The sequence below is a fragment of the Chamaea fasciata genome, unplaced genomic scaffold (genome assembly GCF_029207755.1).
Source record: "Chamaea fasciata isolate MVZ Bird 193981 ecotype frontalis unplaced genomic scaffold, bChaFas1.0.hap1 SCAF_22, whole genome shotgun sequence".
NCBI lineage: Eukaryota > Metazoa > Chordata > Aves > Passeriformes > Sylviidae > Chamaea > Chamaea fasciata.
The window spans coordinates 7091971-7110226 of record NW_027094107.1 but is presented as its reverse complement, the minus strand read 5'-3'; the positions used below and the strand labels follow the sequence as shown (position 1 = coordinate 7110226).

Sequence of the window (18256 nt, the reverse complement as noted above, 5' to 3'; positions counted from 1 at the left end):
CAGCCCCATCTCCTCTCCACCAAGCAAGCACAGACTCCCAGAGCCAGCACAGGGAAGGAATTCAGGGGTAGCCTGGGGGGGCTGTGGTTTTCCCAGCTCATGGTGGTGTTCCCATGCTAAGGAAAAACAAGGTTATAGTCACCAGTCAGAGACCAGGTATTACCTTTCTCTTTCAAGCGCCGCAAAACATCCCCAGCTTGGATTTTGGAAAGAAGGCAAAGCTTTTTGCCACAGCCAGCCGGTGAGCAGAGGGGAAAGAGACCTGTTGCTCCCCCACCCCACCTCACAGCCCCCAGTTCCTACTGAAACTTGTGTCATTAGAGAAAGGACACGGACCAAGTACCTGCGCCACGCTCCTACTTCAGCAGGGAGTTAGACTGAGGCGCCTGGCTCCTGCCACGAAACAAGAGGCTAGAAAAAACCACAAGTCTGAAACGGTTTAACACAGGACAAAAAAGGCACATTTTAATATGTACAGCAATGCATTTGGGCTATAAATTTACCCAACACAACTGGAAAAAAAAAAAAAATCCAAACTATGCTTTTATACTTATTCCATGGTGTCAGCCTCATTCCTAGCCACCTACCTTTCTCTGCATCTCTGAATGCTGCTATATACACACACAAACAAACAATTACGTCATGAATGTTCATTTAGGCTCCCAAGTTCAAGTAATAAAGTTCAAACTTGCATAGCATCTTATGCCACTCAGCCATAAACAGTTACGATTGCATATTAGCTGGAGCAGCCATCTCTTTCAATTCAGCCAGTTTTGGCTGGCCACCATTTTTTTTTTTAATTTTTTTTTTTATTTTTTTTTTTTAATCCTTGAGTCAGAATGTTTCCTAAGTCACCAGCCCTGAGGGATGCCACAGACTTCAAAATGAACCTCTTGCTGTTGTTAAAGATCCTTTTAAACCAGAAATTTAGAGTGTTGTCAAGAACAGTTTTAAAAATGTAATACTGTTTATTTTGCTTCAAAAACATTTCAGCATTCTAAACATACAAAAAAAACAGAACGTTGCAAATTTGTTTAAGTACAGAGTGTTTTTGAACTTCAGTTGCTGCACTGGCTCTTCACTTAGTTGACGATGAAGAGATGTCTACAGTTTTCAGTTTAAAAACTACCGCACTTAACTAAAAAAACCCATACACTTCTCATGCCAGCTGAACCCCCTTTCCACAACTAAGAATGGCAGCAGAATGCTATTTCACTATATACAGAAAGACAACTTTAAGCTAAATGGACGCCCACTGTAGTGTAAATAGATCTACCCTCACAGTGCATGCTTTGGGCCATGGCACCCCGGGGAACGTACAGCCTTTCCAAGTAATCACTGCTCCTCTAAGGCATCATCACTCTAAGCATGTACCACAAGAATCTGTCTAGTTTTTACAAACTATAGATATGTACAGTTTATAACCCAGGATTTTCTAGCCAATAACCATATAGTAACACCACCTTACAAATTAAAAAAATGCTTGAAACATTTTTAAATGCTTTGTTACACCAACAGCAAAGTGCACAGAGTTAGGAGAACACTAGAGCGCCTTTTCATTTTAAAAATGTTTGGAAATATGTACAACTTTGATACAGTTTCAGGGTGCTCACTACACCCATGGCCACTTCATGTAAACCAGTTACAATTTCTAGAGCACTTTTAGAAACTACAACGCGATCGGAATCCAATTTTTTTTTTTTTTTTAATTAAGCCTAATAAGGGCAAGAGACACCATCTCAAATAAGAGGTGCTTCATTTATGGTGTTTCCCCTACTCTATGGTATTCACATGGAGACAAGTATTGTACAGTTTTATTCATCATCATCATCTTCATCCTCCTCTTCTTCATCCTCCTCCTCCTCTTCGTCTTCTTCCTCTACCTTTTTCCGAGCAGCTTTGGTTGCTGCTCCCTTTGCGCCATCAAACTTTCCTTTAGACTTGTAGTCTGCAACATCCTGCAAAGTCAAGGGGACGTCTTAATTTGCTCTAAGCAGCAAACACACACAGCATTTGTACAGCAGTGGGCTTTTAGGATAAAGGGACTGGCCTTCCCTGGCTGCACGCCACAAGGGGACACAGCTATGCAGACACCTAAGCATGCCCATGAATCATGGAGGTCTTGAGCCCTGCTGCGTCCGTGGCTATTTCTCGGAGGAGGAGAAGAGAACCCAGCCTCTCCAAGTTTCCTGACAACGGGACAAAGCTCCTGTAAGGGCACAGCAAACCCTCCGCGGAGCAGCACGAGCAGCCCCTGCTGAACAGCACTGGGGGAAGCTCTCCCTCCTCGCTGGAATCTGCCTGTGGATCTCTGTCCTGCTCTGCCCCAACCTGTGTCACTGAGCTGGGGCCACCTGAGCTGGGCCGGTGTTACAAAAGCACATCGACAAAAGAGCTGGTACAGAGGAGGCACAAGTGTCAACTCTCCTTACCTTCTCGTACTTCTCCTTCAGTTTAGCTGCCTTGTTATTGTAAGGCTGCTTCTCCCCATCGCTGAGGTTGTTCCACATTTCGCCCAGTTTCTTCGCTACGTCCCCAATGGATATGCCAGGGTTTGTGGACTTGATCTTGGGGCGAAACTCTGAACAGAAGAGGAAGAAGCCAGACCTTGGGGGAGAAACACCAGAGGACAGTCAGCATTTGCAGCAGCACGCCCAGCGAGCACCCCTTCCTCCATCCCTCCCCCACAACACTCACACATGCACCAGCACAGGGAAAGGTTTTTTTTAACTTACAAAATCAAACACAAGCTTAAAGGTGTCCTGATTTTACTGAGGCCCAGACCCGCAGACTTCACTCAAAGCTCTTTTTTAATTAAGTGCTCTGCATCCCCTCGCCCAATTTCATCTTAGATACATTAGAGCTCTTGAACTGATGCCATCACTTTTCTTTTCTGCTCCACAAGTCTCACTGTGACTCAGCCACTTCCACCACTAAGAGTTGAAAAGTATTGACAATTTGTGTCAGTGCCCTCCACGCTGAAGAACACAAGCTCCCTATTTACAAGGCAGCATCACCACCAATCCTGCTGTAACAACACTGTGTGCCCCATCTACCTCCTTTCCTGGAAACCCATGTTACATAGAGGGTGTGAAAATGAACCAAAACACTTCTGCATTTAAAGCCTCAAAAGTACTTACGGTGGTCGTTTTGGAGCATTGGGGTCCTTCTTCTTCTTGCCACCCTTAGCTGGTCCATAGTCCTTCATTTCTCTATCATATCGTACCTTATCAGCCTTCGCCATTTCATCAAATTTAGCCTTTTCCTTGCTCGACATGGTCTAAAAAAACCCAAAACCACGACACATCAAACTTGCGATTACTCAACTGTTCGATGGCTGGCAAACTTTATGTAAACAAGCCGACACGTATCAACTCGATCCGGGAGTTTCAGGATTTGTTTGTTTTCTGACTGGACCACCTTGAGGACGAAGGTCCTGTCCGGGAAATCACAGCCACCACGGACACACTCAGCAACTGGGAAGCAACAGAAATGAGGCGAGCACAGAGTCCTCCTTTGGACATACACCTGGGAGGAAGTAGATGCTAAAAGGGCATTGCTTGAAAGGCCAGACTCTAGCAGAAGCATCTAAACGGGCAAAATATTCAGTATTGCCACAGTTTTCAGCAGCACCTGACCAATGGCCAGGACAGCTTGCCAAAAACAGCACACAGACCAAAACAGCACCGGCTCCCTTCACGTTCAGGCACACACACACACACACACACACACAAACCAGCCTAGCAGATGTTACAAGAAGTTATCCCTTCAGGAAGTCACAAATTAAGGTACCTTCCACCTCTCTGAGCACTTCTTGGAAAACTCTGCAAAGTTGACTGGAACCTCTGGGTTCTTTTTCTTATGTTCCTCACGGCACGTCTGCACAAAGAAGGCATAGGCAGACATCTTGCCCTTGGGCTTCTTCGGATCACCTTTAGCCATCTTGACTCTGTGGGGACAGAGGAAAAAAAAAAAACAAATGATATATAGATGAATGCATACACCTATGTATGTATACATATATGGTGTGAATATATTTATACACACACGCACCCCCTCACCATCTTCTGACCTGATGTCTCATCAGTACCACACCTCTTTCTATCCCCTGACACCTCTTAACATCCCCAATACAGAGACTTAAATTATTCTCCCTTGATACTTGGGTTGCACACAAGCCAAGAGAAACCAGTCACGGGATTTAAGTGTTACATTAATATATATTTACATCATGTCCAAAGACTAGAGACAGCCTATTAAATATCCATACTTCTGCCTATTAAGCGTTATATATGAACTAATATAAAGTATCTGTTTTAGTTGGCTACCACACTGGGGCTGGAGTGGCATGCACAGTGCCAGGCAGTAACTTATCCCTTCAGGAACTGGAGAATACGTGTTAGCAGCTGCTGCCCAGGTAAGAAGGCAGGATAAATTCGTTGCCTCGAAAACGTGCAATAACCGTTTATATATAAAAAGGGCAAAAATAAAGGCTGACTTTAACCACAATAGGACCCGTGGAGCCCTGCGAGGTGAGTTGTGCTTGCTCTTGCTCCACCAAGTGACACATGTTTGAGGCAGAGTGGTCAGTGCAAGGATGCAATCGGCAAGTTACCGAAACGACGGTGCTAACTTTTGGGCTGCTTCTTTTCCTGCTTCCGTATTAAAATTTCCCCGCTTAATTAAAAAAAAAGAAAAAAAAAGAAAAAAAAACAAACCAAAAAAACATAAGCCAGCAACAGTATTACCTATTTACAGCTTCTAAGCCACTTCAAAATTTAATTTTTATTAGCACGACGTTAATATTTAATTGCAGCCCATTAACCCGCCAGGTGCAGCGCGAGCGGCCGCGAGCCGCCCTGCCCGGTCCGGCCGCTGCCGGGACACCGCCGCCTCCTCCGCGGGGGCGGAAAAACCCGCGGTACCGGGGGCCGGGGCGCGGAGCCGACCCCGCTCCGAAGTTGGGGACGAGCGGCCCGCGGCGGCCGGTCCGGCCCGGCCCGGCCCCGCTCCGCGCCCCTCCCGCATCTGCGCCCCCCCAAGGTCACAGCGCCGGCCGCGCTCCGCGGCGCGGGCACCTGCGGCGGGGCCGGGGCCGGCGGGGGCAGCGGCGGCTCCGCCAGACGCCAATAATTCATCTTCCATTTTGTGAAACGCCTCCTGATGAAAGAAAGTGCCCCTGAAATGCGGCGGGGCGGCGGGCGGGGGGCGCCGGGGGGCCGGGCGGCGGCCGGGGGCGCGGGGCGCCGGGCCGGCCCCGGGCGGCCGGGGCGAGCGGCAGCGGGAGCGGCGGCGGCGGCCGCGCTCCGCGCCCAGGGCCGGCCCCGCTCGCTAAGATGGCTTCTCCCGGCGCTGCCGCCGCCGCGCCGCCGAACAAAGCCGCGCTCCCCCTCCGCCGCGCTCGGCCCCCCGCGCCCGCCGCCCCCGGCCGCCGGCCCCGCCAAAACGCCGCCCCCGCCGCCAAAGGGGCTCCCCGCTGGCCCCCCGGCGGGCGGCGGGGGCGTCGGGGCCGGGGCGCGGGCGGGAGGCCCCCCCCCGGCCCCTGCCTAGCGCAGCGCTCTCTAACAAAGGCTCCCGTGCAGCCATTACCGCCGCCGCTACGCTCCTCCGCGCTGCCAGAAAAAGAGTGCGGGGAGCCCCGGGGCGGCCCCCCGGCGCCCGTCCGAGGGCACGGGAAGGTGGGGGGAGAGGAGCCGGGGCGAAAGCGAAAGGTTTGAGCCCCCGGCGGGGCGCCGGGAAGGAGATTTTCCTCGCCGCGACCCCCCTCCCCATCCCTGTGCCGCTCACACGTCTTTCTTCCCTTCGCCGGGGCTCTCCAGCGCCAGCCATATTAATGCCCACAGCACGGGCGGCGCGGCGCGGGGAAAAGGCGATGCGGGGCTCCGCCGCGGGCGCAGCCCCACCAGAGACACCTTCTCGGGCAGGGGAAGAGCGGCGGAGGCAGAAGCGAAGGGATCGGTGGAGTTTAGAGGCGGCGGCGGCGAGAAAAAAACTGCTTGGCCGGGACCGCCGGGCGCAGCGCGCAGGGTTTATCCCTGTCAGATGCTAAAGCGACAGCCATATTAATGCAGAATAAACAGCGGGCACGGCACTGCGCACGGCCGACAACTTTCCCACAGCCACCAGCCCCACCGAGCCCACCCTGGGAAAGGGGGCACATAAAAAGCCGAGGGCGCCGCGCGTTTTGCCGTGCGACATTAGGAGGCGGCAGAGAAAAATCCCTGCCCATGCGGGGGAGAAGAGGAGTTAGTCCCGGTGTAGTTGCTGCACCAGCCATATTACTCTCGGCGGCACGGGAGCCCAGCGCGGAGCTCCGGGGCTGCACCGGGGGGCAGGTGGCCCCCTCGGCGGCGGGGGGAGCTCCCGGCGGGGCAGGGCAGGAGGACGGGGCACAAACGCTGCGCCTCGCCCGCTGCCCACCGCCCCGCCAGCTGCGCACAGCATCTGCCCCGGCACCGCCGATCCCCGCGAGAGGCGGGGAGGGGGGGGAAGAAACAAAGTTTTGGGTGAATTCCCCGATTTTTTTTTCCTAATTAAAAAAAATAAAAAAATCAAAAACTCGGAGGAAAGAAAAAACGGAACGCAACGTTTAAAAAAAAAAAAAAAAAAAAAAGAGAGAGGAGGAGAAAAAAAAAAATAAAAAGCACGCTGGGCCAGGCGGGGCAGAGGAACGAAGGCGCGGGGGCAGGGCGGGGAGGGGGCAGCCGACCCCGAAAAGTTGCGGCGGGGCTGCACGTACCTGTATTGTTCGCGGTAGTGTGGACAGGAGCGGAGCGCAGGGCACGACGCGGGGCTCGGCGCGGCTCAGCCTCGCGTTGGCTGCCTACGAGAGCGGCCTGATTGGCTGCGGGGCTCTGCCGTTTAAAACAACCTCCTCGCCCGCCGATTGGCGCCGCGCCTCATGAATATTAAGCAGGGCCGCGCGGCGGTTGGCCGGCGCGGGTGAGGTCATTCATTCAAAAAGAGCGCCCGCCCGGGGGGAACCGGCGGAGCGCGCCCCGCGGAGCCCCCGCCACGTGCGGCAGCGCGGGACCCCCGGGGGACCCTCGGGGGACACCCCCGGGACCCACCCCGCCACAGAGCCGGGCAGCCCCCGCAGCGTTCCGGGACACCCCCCCCCCTCCCGGCCCGTAGTAGCCCGTTATTATTATTGCCGCTTTCTGCCCCCAAAGCCCGTAAGGGGCGGTTCCAGTTGTAGCGCGTTTGTTTGCGGAGCCGGCTACTACTGCGCGTAGTGGAAGCGAGCCCAAAATAAACTCTGCTGACAGTCCCAACACGCGACGGGGTGGAGAAGGAGCTGCGGAGCGAGAAACAGCGTGTTTGTGTGGGGAGTTACGGAGTTTTGCCGCTCGTTCATCAAATAAAGGATCCGCTTGAGTTATTAGTTCTTACGCACTTCTACAATTTGTTCGGTATTAACTTTCCGGGATTTGCTTGTTATTAAGGAGGCTGGTTGCATACAAGGAAATCTGTTAAGTGTGCCCTGCTGACTGAAACCAGCCCCAGTGTGGCTCTAGGGCTCCTTTGGCTCTCTAGGGCAGCTGCCAAATGGTTAAACTGGTATTCGTGGCTGACCACAATTGTTGGTTGGCTCGGAAAAAGGAGCTGTTATTTTTAAGGATTGAGCGGTAAGACTCAGAAACCTCCCCGTACTGTTACGGGCTGTTGGTAACTGCCACCCTGTTATGATAGCCAGAAGAAACAGTTGCCTTCTTTAAGGCACAGATAGTGGAAAGGAGCCTCCACCCTGGGCTGAGGCGCTGTCAGGCCAGCAGGGTTTTCCAGATACTGCCCTGTGGAAACGCTTGTGGCTGTAGCAACATATGGTCACAGGTTGCCTTTGCCGAAAGAGATCAAAACCAAAACGACTGATGAGACGCAGGAGAGTGCCAACCTCCTGCTGACAGATCCACTGGGAAGCGTGCAGAATTCCACCCAGGATTTTAGCCAAGGTCCTGCCGGGATTTCCCCCTTAGGGTACATCTCAGGCAGTCCAGCAAGCACCCAATAATCCAGTTGTTGGCCCATGTACATCACATGCTCAAAGAGACCTTACGGCCATGTCCTTGGGCTTTTCAAAGCACATATGACAAAATCAGGCTCACTAGCCTCTTGCCCTATTTCTACCTTCTCAAACCGAAAGTATAAAACAAGGGGTTCGTTTATAAACATTAATGAGGTTACCTGAGGGACTGGATTCTGTAGCATCATCATAAAATAAGACAAGCACTACTACTGCAGGATAATCTCTTTGTAGCTGACAAACATCCCTTTCACCTATTTTTAGGGATACTTTCAAGTGTTCCAAACTAGTTGAATAATTAAGGCTTTTTTCTCAGCTCTTGAGTTGCACTTTTTTTTTTTTTTTATTCTGGAGCACTTTCTTCCTCAAAGCACCATCTCACCCTCCAGAGCACACCAAGCAGAGAGAGCATTACTAAGAGGATGGGCAGGCTGTTCAGGAGCTGGCTTAGGGTTAGGAGAGGCGCCTGGCATTGAACATGCTGTCCCACAGTCATCTCCAGAGCATCCCCCCGAGTTCTCATCAGCCAAAGGAAACATTCCCTAAGACTCTTGCTCTAGGAAGGCCAGGAAAGTTTTGACAGCTGGCCAAGGGGCAAAGGAGATATTTTGGTAGCTGAGAGACAGCTGGGTTTTATCCTAGCACTTGCAGCATGCTTTTGAAAGCAGAGCAGGGCTGAGCAGCAAATGGGTGAACATAACCCCCAGAGGGAAAGCTTCACCCCTAGAACTACCACTGCTGCAATTCTCCTGCAGTGCCCTCAGCCCCACACATTGCACCTGATGTCTGGGCCCTTTCCTGCTGTGCACCAAGAAAACAGCCCAGAAAGTTGGCTGAGCAGCAAATCTAATCCTTTACTGCAACCTCTTCCAGCCCATGCAGTCCCCTTTCCTCCTGCAGCTCACCTGTCCTCTCCCGGCCCCTCTTGGACACGAGGCAACTCACTAACACAGCAAAAAGTAAGCAAAGCCCAAAGTTCCACCTCCTTCCGTGCTGGGTTAGTTTTCTGCTGGATTAATGGACTGAAGCAGTGTACCAAGGAGCCAGGTGACCACCAGAGCCAAGGCAAAGACAGGAGTGTGCAGAAGGATACAGCCAGCGGGCGAGACGCTCCCAAGTGTGGGTTTGGTAAATTTTAGGGAGTTTGGGTGTTGTTATTTTTTTTAATATTAGATATTACCGTGTATTTAACTATCGTTTCCTATTTTGGAGGGGCAGCTCAAATACACAGTGCACTGTCAAAGCAATTCCCTTGCTGAGGGGCTCCTTGGACTCAGATTAGGCAGCATTTCTGGGAATAGCCACGTAAACTCCTCTGGTCTGTAGCACATGTGCTTGGATACGTGCTATTTCACCCCATCAGCCTTCATTTTTCACTGCTGATACCTGAATTTCCACTTCTTCTTATCTACCAGCTGATGCAGGTATCAGAAAGCCAAGAAAGTTTGCAGGGGCAAACAGCTGCAAATTGAATACCAATACAGCATCAGTCCATTGGCTCTTTGCCCACCTTTGGAACATGTTGGGCCCATGACTGTGATGTTCAGTCAGAAGCACCTATGCTGTTGTGCTCCTGACCATGGGGAGCTTATTCAAGGCAAGGAGTACAGGAGCCTTCAAGAAATCTCACACGAAAACTGTCTGCAGTCCTCCTGAGATAAGAAGTAATTTTCTGAGGCCTTCTAGGCCACAGAATGCCATGGGTCACAGAAAAAATAGAAGTGTCCCAAGAAGAAACCCTCTTGCTGTTCACAGGGTGAGGAAGTTCAGGAAAAGGTTTGTGAAAAATATTCAGCTCTCTCAGGTACGCAGCCTGGTTGCCATGAAATGTTGCTTCAAGCAACCGGGACACCCAACGTCAGCACAGTGAAACACACAAAACCCTGGCAGAAACACCACATCAGGGACATCCCCTCTGCCACCAGCACAAGGCACCCTCCACTAGCCTCACCCACAGCTCTTCCTCAGGGCGCTTGGGTGGTTCACAGACAGCTGAGCTCCCTCTCAGCAGCCCTGTGAAACTGTCCCAGCACATCATCAGAGGTATCAAAGCATCCTGCCCTCAGCCAGTCATCCCACTGTGGCCACTGAGCTGCAGTTCCAGCAGGAGAATTACGACTGCATTTGGCCCTTCCACTTCTATCTTCCTGGCATCTCTTCGACACACTGGAGAAATTCTCTAGTGGAGACTTGACCTGAATGAAAAGGCTGATATAAATACATCCGTAGGGTTCTGCCAGCAATTAGGAGTGAGGATGGTGGGGAAATCCCTCCTAGGGATCTAACAAAGCCAGGAAACCTTTTAAAGCAGAACCAGCCTATCAGAGTGACAGAGTTGACATTTAAGGTTGGATGGACAATAGCGACGACGTGAAAAGTGTTAAATGACCTGTTCATCCCACCAGCATATTCATTAGGGTAGTTAGGGGGCTGTTTCAAAAGCCTTCAGTGTGGACCTGGCTTCTCCCACCACTGACCTTCTGTGCTAACATGCAATGGAGATGAAGAGGCTCAATTAACCCTTCTCTAACTGGTATAGTCAAAAGCTGATTGCAGAGGTTTCATTTACAAGTCCAAGGTGGTTTTTTAAATTTTATTTTTAAACCGAGAGTTTAACTTTAGTAAAATGAGAAGGAATCCCTCCATATAAAACCCTCCCAGTCTTACAACACTTGGGATTTCCACACATGGATTTTCTGATGCCCACAGCCTGAGGCTGAATTCCAAGTCCTGTAACTATAATAAAATATTTGTAATTGCTCACTGGGATCTCAGCCAGTTCGAATATTTCCTCTTTAACCTACAAAACAAAAAGAATTACCTTAAATGCATGCTGAAAGTAGAAAATAAAATTAGCAATGGTGTTTAAGGAGCTTGGCAGCATGCAAGTTCAGAGACACAGAGGTTAATCTGTTCCCAATTCAACTATGAGAAACCTTATGTTCCAACAATTAAAATATTAGTCTAGATGACCAGGTGACCCCCCAAATTCCCTAATGGGGTGGCACAGCCTGTTATCCCCTGTAGCCATATCCCATTAAGCTGATACCTCTGCAGGAGTAGGACACACTCTCAGTTGCGCACACAAAATTAATTATTGTCAAATGCACTTCATGGGGACTGAGGTGAGAAATACAAGTTATAAGAATTGACAGTCATACTAGGCAGGAGTTCAAAACCTCCTTGCAGTGCAACCACAGGCAAGATAAACAGAGACTCACAGTTACCTTCACAGGTGGGCTCCCCCCCTGTGTCTTGTCATATTGTCCACATTCCTCTTGGGGCTTTTCCCTTCCTTTTCTTTCTCCTCTCCCTGTTTTTGCTTCTCTTCACACCTTGGCCCTGGCTCTGTCCCAGCACATGCTGCCAGGATGCCCAGGGAGTGGAAGGCAGGCAATTTGCCCCTGCACACCTGCTCCACGAGATCTGCCACCACGGTGCAGCACCTCCTACGCTTCCAGACTCCTGGAAATTGTGTGCCCCCTGCATGCTGCCTCCTCACATGCCTGCCTCGTCTCTGTTCCCTCATCTAACACATCCCTCCTGCCACAACACACTTTCTTCAGGCGTCTCCTTCCATGCTCAGCTACCACAGGGCCATCTGCTTTCATGTATTTTCTTTTTAAAGATGCGCTATCCCAAACCTTGCACACCCTAAGCAACCTGGCATGAGAGCAATGAGCAACACCCAGCTGCAAAGAGGGGCCTTTCTGCCTCATGTGCACAGAGCTGCACCAAAAAAAAAAAAAGAAAAAAAAAAAAGAAAAAAAAAAGTCATTTAATGAATTAAAAACAACAACAACAAGAACAAAAAACAACCCAAACCAAAAACGAAACCACCCCCCCCCCCACCCCCCCCCCATTTATCTACCTACCCCACCAAGCCAAAGACTGAAAGAAGAAAGACAGGACAACTGGAAACAACCTCTGCAAGTTTCCCACAGCCTTCAGAGGAGGTGGAATCTAGATGCAATTTTAAAGGAGAAGATTGTAAGTGTTTCCCTTGCACTTTAATTGGCAAGTAATCAAGACCACATTCAATGCAACACAAGTTCTTGCAATCACGCTGTGACAGCAGACCAAGAAACTCTATTAAGGATCCAATGCAATTACAATCCAGCAGCAGTCCAGCAAAGGGCTGGATATAAAGGGAGGCATGACCCCACATTAGAAAGAAGTCGGTGATGATACAGCCGAGGTGTAGTTCAGACGCCACGGATGTGACACTAAACGAAGCAATCAGAACGTCTGGCACTGGGACAAGAAACTGGAGACTTATTTCACAGTCCTGAAACGTTGCTACAAGGAGAGCTGCTTTCAGATCACTAAATAACTGTTCCCAAAGCCATGAACACCTGCTCCCACCTCACACCCAGCACCTGCACTCAGCAGAATCCGAACTCCAGCGTGCATCCTTCCCTCTTTGGCCATCCTGCCACTGCCCACACTTCAAAACAGGATCATGGCAGCACACAGCACACCGAGGAAATGAGGCACCAAACCCACTCACTCTGAGATGAATGAAAGAGGAGAATGTTCTCCAATAAAATCTTGGTGCTACTCTATGTCACAACACGTGTCTGAATAAAGCTTTGAGTCTGACCATGGTTTGTGACCTATCAAGACAGGCTGCCTGTCTCCAGTGTCACGGGGAGTTCACAGTGACGTGCAAAATCCTTGGCTAGAGAGAGGGAAAGATGAGTTCTCTCCGCAGGAACTGTGAACCCAGGGCTTGGTCTCTTCCCCACCCAGTCAGGCTGCTGGGCAATCAGCTGTGGGGTTGCTTTGCACAGTCCAGCTTCTCCAGGTGGCATCTGAAGTAGGCTGAAGGTCTGGGTGAGGGGAAACACAGAGAACACGGGGTGATTCCAGCTGGGTGGGCAAACACACTGCCAGCACAACAGGGCCTTAGGAAGGGTTAAAAATGTAATTGTCAGAAAAGACAGAAACAGCACTGGTGCTGCAAAGGTAGAGAGGAAAGCAGCTTTTCCTGATTTATGACCTGCACTACACTGCTGGGACTTCAGATCTCCAAAACTGACTGTAAAGCTAGGAAAAGGATATATTGCCCATATGCATGTAGATGCAGGAGAAGCAAAGGAAAAAAAAATGTGAATTGAAGTTATAAGTGTTTACAGTTTAGGGGAATATTTAATTGGTTGTAAAAAAACCCTTTGGGGTGACACTTCACAGAATGAGCCTTGCCTTCACAGGGTCAAGTGGACCTTCAGGTAAAAAAGGAAGGCAAAAAACTGGCTCAGGAAAGCTCTCAAAGCCCCTTAAGCTTTCCCCACTCTGCCCCATGACGTCTCTGTCCCCTACACTTCTTTTTTTTCCCTTCTTCTTCTTATAAATCTGTTCAGGAAAGATTGTTTCCTTTTCGGTATCAGTTTTGTGCCATCACTTCACCATAGCAACAGACAGCAAACAGCAGTTTGAACAACTGGAAGTTGCTGGCTTACTCAGGTAGGCTCTCCTGCTGCAGTAGCCTTGAGTGACTCCCTGCTTTTGGAAAATAAATTAGCTGCATAATTCCAGGTTTATTTCCACTAAAAGAGAACATACACAATTAACTAAATGCCACCAATTAAGCTATCAATAAGGCAGGGATATTTTCAGTACTGCACTTGTGTACAGCTACACTGTTATGACAGCAGCTACCACAGCACACCAGGCTGATTTTAGAGTAACTGCCTCAAGTCCTAGAGAAAGACAGAAATCCCACAAAACCCCAAGGGCAGCTGGTCCATCCTGGGCAGTTCCCCTGCACACACCTCTGTGCTGGCACAGGCCAAGCTGCCAGCAAGGCTGGAGGTACCAGAGTCTGGGGGTGAGATTTTTGGGACAGATCAAAAGTTCAGGTGCCTCCCAAGCAGCGCCCAGCAGTGAGAATGGATCTGAGCTAAGACACCAGAGCAAAAACTGAAGCACACGATGAACTTCCTCCCCAAAACTGTGCTATTTAAATTTTCTTTTAGGTTTGTTAACCCATTTTAGGTTTATAAGACACTGTCTATTGAGATTGGGAAGTCTGTTGTATATCTATAATTAACTTTTTTATTAATTACGACTTCTCATATCAAGACAAGTGTTTGATATAATTCCCCCAAATGTCTCAGCTTTCTGCTTTTCCCCAACTAAAAGTAGATGCTTTTCAAAGAAAAACAGCTTCAGTGACAGAAGAAAGACAAGCATAATGAAAATATTAAAGCAAAATAAAAATAAAAAAATCTGCCAGACTTCCTTCCCAGTATCATCAGTGACAACAGACTTTCAGGATATCAGCAGCAAGCCTAGAGTGGCATTTAAGAATATCCAAATAGCTTAGACCCTGCACAGCCCCTGTTGTTCTTCGATTTATAAACTCGTGTCCAAATCCTGACCTCTGCTTACAAAACCCCACTGAATTCACTAGAATTTCAGGACAGAATTCAGCTTTGAGTTGCTTCATTTTAATTGGCCCATATTATGTTTGTTGTCGGGAGCTGGTTTTTTCCCACCACTGCACAAACTGGGAAGATAAAAATTTAGTAACTAAAAATGTTTTCCAGAATCTTACTTTCCTGAGGAAAAAAAATATCCAATGACATGTAAGTGGCAGAGTTATTTGATCTTACTGTGAACATGGTAACTGTGGTGTCTGGGTTGTCTTGTGTTCTTTCTGTCCATCAGCTCATTTGTTTTCCATGTGGCTGCTCGAGTACTTACAATTGTGTCTGGTTATCATATGCTGAACATGATTGTTTTGCACTCAGATTTATTCCCAGCATGAAAATTATTTGAAAACGGGCGGAACAAGGGGGAGAAACACAGCCATCATTTGAGAAACTCGCGCAGCAGAGTGCTCAAGGGCTTCCTTTCAGATTTGCCTTCCCTGCCAAGAGAAGGCATTGTTACAGTGACAACCCAGAGGCGTGTGTTACAACAGGAAAATCATATGGGATGCAAAATTAAAATCTCAGTCACAGGTGAAGAATCGAGGCAGCAGAGGAGTGCACATACACAGGACTGCTCTTTTCTCTCCTAGAGAAAGTTGGCAATGCCTTGTCCCTGCAGAGGTGATGCTGGGAGATGTCCAGTGCCCGTGGCAGGGCAGTGAAGCTCCCTCCCAGCACCGTGTCCTTCCTTGGCTCTGCTCAGAGCGGTGACTCCCCAGCCACCCCTCAGCATCAGTGCCCCAAATTCCCCCAGCCTGGGTCCCACTCCTCTCTAGCCAAACCATCTCCCACCTGACCCTCTGCTCCTGGAATTGCTCAGGAGGGCAGACTGCACTCACAGCAGGGGCAGAAAGCACGACAGGTCACCCCTTCCACCAAGCCCACAGCTCCTTCCAGCCCCAGCTCAAAGCAGAGCTCTGCCCAGCACCTGCCGGCCCCACCAAAGGAAGATTTGGGGTTTTTTTTTTTGTGATGCCCCAAGGCAGTGTGGGGTCCTGCAGCACAGCAGGGTGTCTGTAGCTGTGTCAGGACTTTTCAGGGGAGCACGGGGCTGGCACCTGCGCTCAGCCAAGGCTTTGAACCATGCCTGGTGACAATTTAAGTTAAACTTGTCAAGGTCCAGATAGAATTCAGGTGGGATTTCTCCACGCACTGTATTTCTGAATGGCAGATTACACTCCTCAGGTTTCCCTACTCCCAGCTACTAAGCATTTCTTCCCCCTTGTAGCAATTCTGGCCAGCAACCCCCACTACTGCTCACCCTCTCTGGATAATCACACCCTTACAGTACCTCTCACAGCCTAATGTTTTACAATGAAATCTGAGAAGCTCTGAATAATCCTAATAGCAGTTAGGCAGCGGCACTCGCACAATTATGATATAAAAGGTAAGTGTGCTCCCACCAGCTCTCCATTTAAATTTATAGTGATTGGTTCCATACAGCAACATGGCAAATGAAAAACATCCCCCAGCCTTCATTGAAGAGGTTTATAGTAAATAAAAAAAGATGCCGAGGGTTGCGTGTTGGCATCCAGCCTGGCAGCTCTGTGTGCAGGAAGGGGATTCAGGCTCCTTTTCCCAGGCACACGTAAAATGCCGGGTGAAATACGGCTCTGCTCTGCCAGGAGTGTGGCTGCAGCAGAAGCCTCAGGAAGTCAGGCTGCTGGTCCTAAGGAAACCTTCTCTGCAAGCCCAGGCTGGGAGGACTGAGGCAGAAATCACCTGTGTTGTCCTGTGACCTGCTTTCCAGAGACACTCCAGCATCTTTCCAGGGTTTGGTGATGTGCCCTTTCCCAGTTACGAGGCAGAATGGGGTTCCCTGATTAATTCAGTGCCCTGATCACATTGAACAAGGGCTGGCAACTGTCAGATGTGTCAAGTGCTGGCTAAATTCTTTTACAAGGAGCACAGACCTGATTTTTAAACCTTCTCCAGAGACTAAAGGCTGCTCTGTTGTTCTGAGTTTAGACTGCAGGGAAAACAGGTCTTCACTCATGAGAATTTAATTTCAGCACCTGCACCAGTACCTTTAGAAAATGCAACTTGGGTCTGACCCTGACTCTAACAATTAACTTGCACAAGATCCTGTGGAAGTTAATTAGAAGAAAGGTGCGATTCTGCTACACAAAGCCAAGCATCTGGGGGATACTCAACCCTGTCCTGCTGCAAAGCCCATCACCCCTGGGTGAAAACACCATGGTACCTGCTCCTCTGTGCTCTCTGAGGCCACCCTGGTAGCCTGCAGGTCCCCCTCTGCCCCTCACCACCAGACCCCACAGCTTTGGAGTAAGAACAGCCAGTACAAGCCACACAGTGAGAATTTCCCATGGCTGCTCTCCTCAGATCAGCTCCAAGAAGGGTCCTGCAGCCCACACAACCAGTACAGCAGGCACCAAAGAGGTTTTCATCATCTTTACACTCCCAACATCACCTGTGCATTGATTCTGTGGTGCCCAAAACTTCCCTCCTTACCACGAGCCCGCAATGCTTCCCCTGCTGAGGAAGGGCGGATCCTTCAGGATTTCACACCTTCATCAAGCTGTTTCTCCAACAGCAATCAACACCCTTGCACTGCTGCAGTGTCCTGACACTCGTTTTTCCCCTCATATTCCTCTCCTTTCTTAAAAATAAAGAAATGAAAGAAGGCATTGCTGGCTGAGCCTCAACCCTGCACAGCCCATACTGCTGGGAGACTTCTCTCCCCCAGAGCTGCTGGACACAGCACACCCTGACCTGTCCCCATCACCCTGCTTCAGCCTTCCCCGTTGCACACCCACATAAGGGACATTTTCTGCCTCTAATTTGCTGGGATTTCACGCCAAGGAATGGATGCCAAAGTTCCTACGGAGGGGGGAAGTCACCAGTCGTGCAACATCCATTGTCAGATTGCAGCTCCTGGCCTGGCTGGTTGGGACCGGCACCTACCTTGCAATCCTTTCCTTACTACACCTCAAGGCTCGCCCCGTACTTAAGGAAACTCTCCCCTCCCTACAAGAGGAGACACAAAGCAGAACAGACCAGTTTGTGTTTCTCAAGGCACACGGGGAAGCCAGCGGCGAGCCCAGGAAGGGTTGTGCAAAACTGCCTTTGGAAATCCCTCGGGAGGAGAAGTTATGGTTCCCCCCTCCCCCTGCTCCGAGCTTCACACTCCAGCAGCACGTTCCCTTGCACATCTGCTGAACTAGGGTAAAACTGGACACTGCAGAGCTGTGATTGATGTCACCAGGGTAAGGCACTGCAGGAGAGGTCCCTCCCTGCAGCAGGAGAAACACACACTCCTCTCTCTCTCTGCTCACACATCCTGCCCCTGGGATCACGGCACAGTCAGAGGCCTGTTAAGAGATTGTCACCTCTCCTCCTCCTCCTCTGGCAGTGTCCAGAAGTCCCAAGGCTTGTGGCTACTGTGCCACCCTATAAAGGCAGAGGAAGGGCTTGGGCATCCCTGATAGAGTATCTTCACACTGTGCCCCAAATCACTGTGCTTTGCAGGAGCATGGGCAGCTTTACCTTCCTCGAGCACCGACTGCAGAGCTCCAGCAGAGCTGGCAGCCAGCTTGGCTGCAAGAAGAGTTAACTCCGTGGAAGGAGGCAGAGGAATAAAAGGCCTTCCTTTCTCTGTTTGTCAGGCAACAGGTCACACATGCTTGCAGACAGATCCCAAAGCCTGTCTCTACTCTCACATTTCCTCTCTTCCTTTCTCTGACGCTTTCCTGACATATCTTCTCGTGCACTTTGCTCAGCTTTTGAAGTAACACTCCTCCCTGCTTGTTCTCCTTCCCACTCCTTGTCACTGAAG

The 18256-nt window shown here is 50.0% G+C and overlaps 1 protein-coding gene across 1 annotated transcript; it reads right to left on the bottom strand.

Annotated features, from left to right (window-relative positions):
* Positions 1-438: 438 nt before the first annotated feature.
* HMGB3 (high mobility group box 3) lies at positions 439-6829 on the bottom strand. Its single transcript, XM_066202478.1, has 5 exons — positions 6740-6829; positions 3793-3949; positions 3141-3280; positions 2433-2607; positions 439-1958 (listed from the first exon to the last, which is right to left on the bottom strand). Exons 2-5 carry the CDS (start codon positions 3940-3942, stop codon positions 1815-1817), a joined length of 609 nt encoding a protein of 202 aa, XP_066058575.1. The 5' UTR covers positions 3943-3949; positions 6740-6829; the 3' UTR covers positions 439-1814.
* Between the last annotated feature and the right edge of the window lie 11427 nt (positions 6830-18256).

Excerpts from the sequence above, each read along its gene's own strand:
- HMGB3 (XM_066202478.1), bottom strand. The coding sequence starts at position 3,942 with ATGGCTAAAGGTGATCCGAAGAAGCCCAAGGGCAAGATGTCTGCCTAT. Across the intron at positions 2,608-3,140 it reads AATGCTCCAAAACGACCACC|GTCTGGCTTCTTCCTCTTCT; the intron begins GTAAGTACTTTT and ends TTCTCCCCCAAG. Across the intron at positions 1,959-2,432 it reads TGAAGGAGAAGTACGAGAAG|GATGTTGCAGACTACAAGTC; the intron begins GTAAGGAGAGTT and ends TTGACTTTGCAG.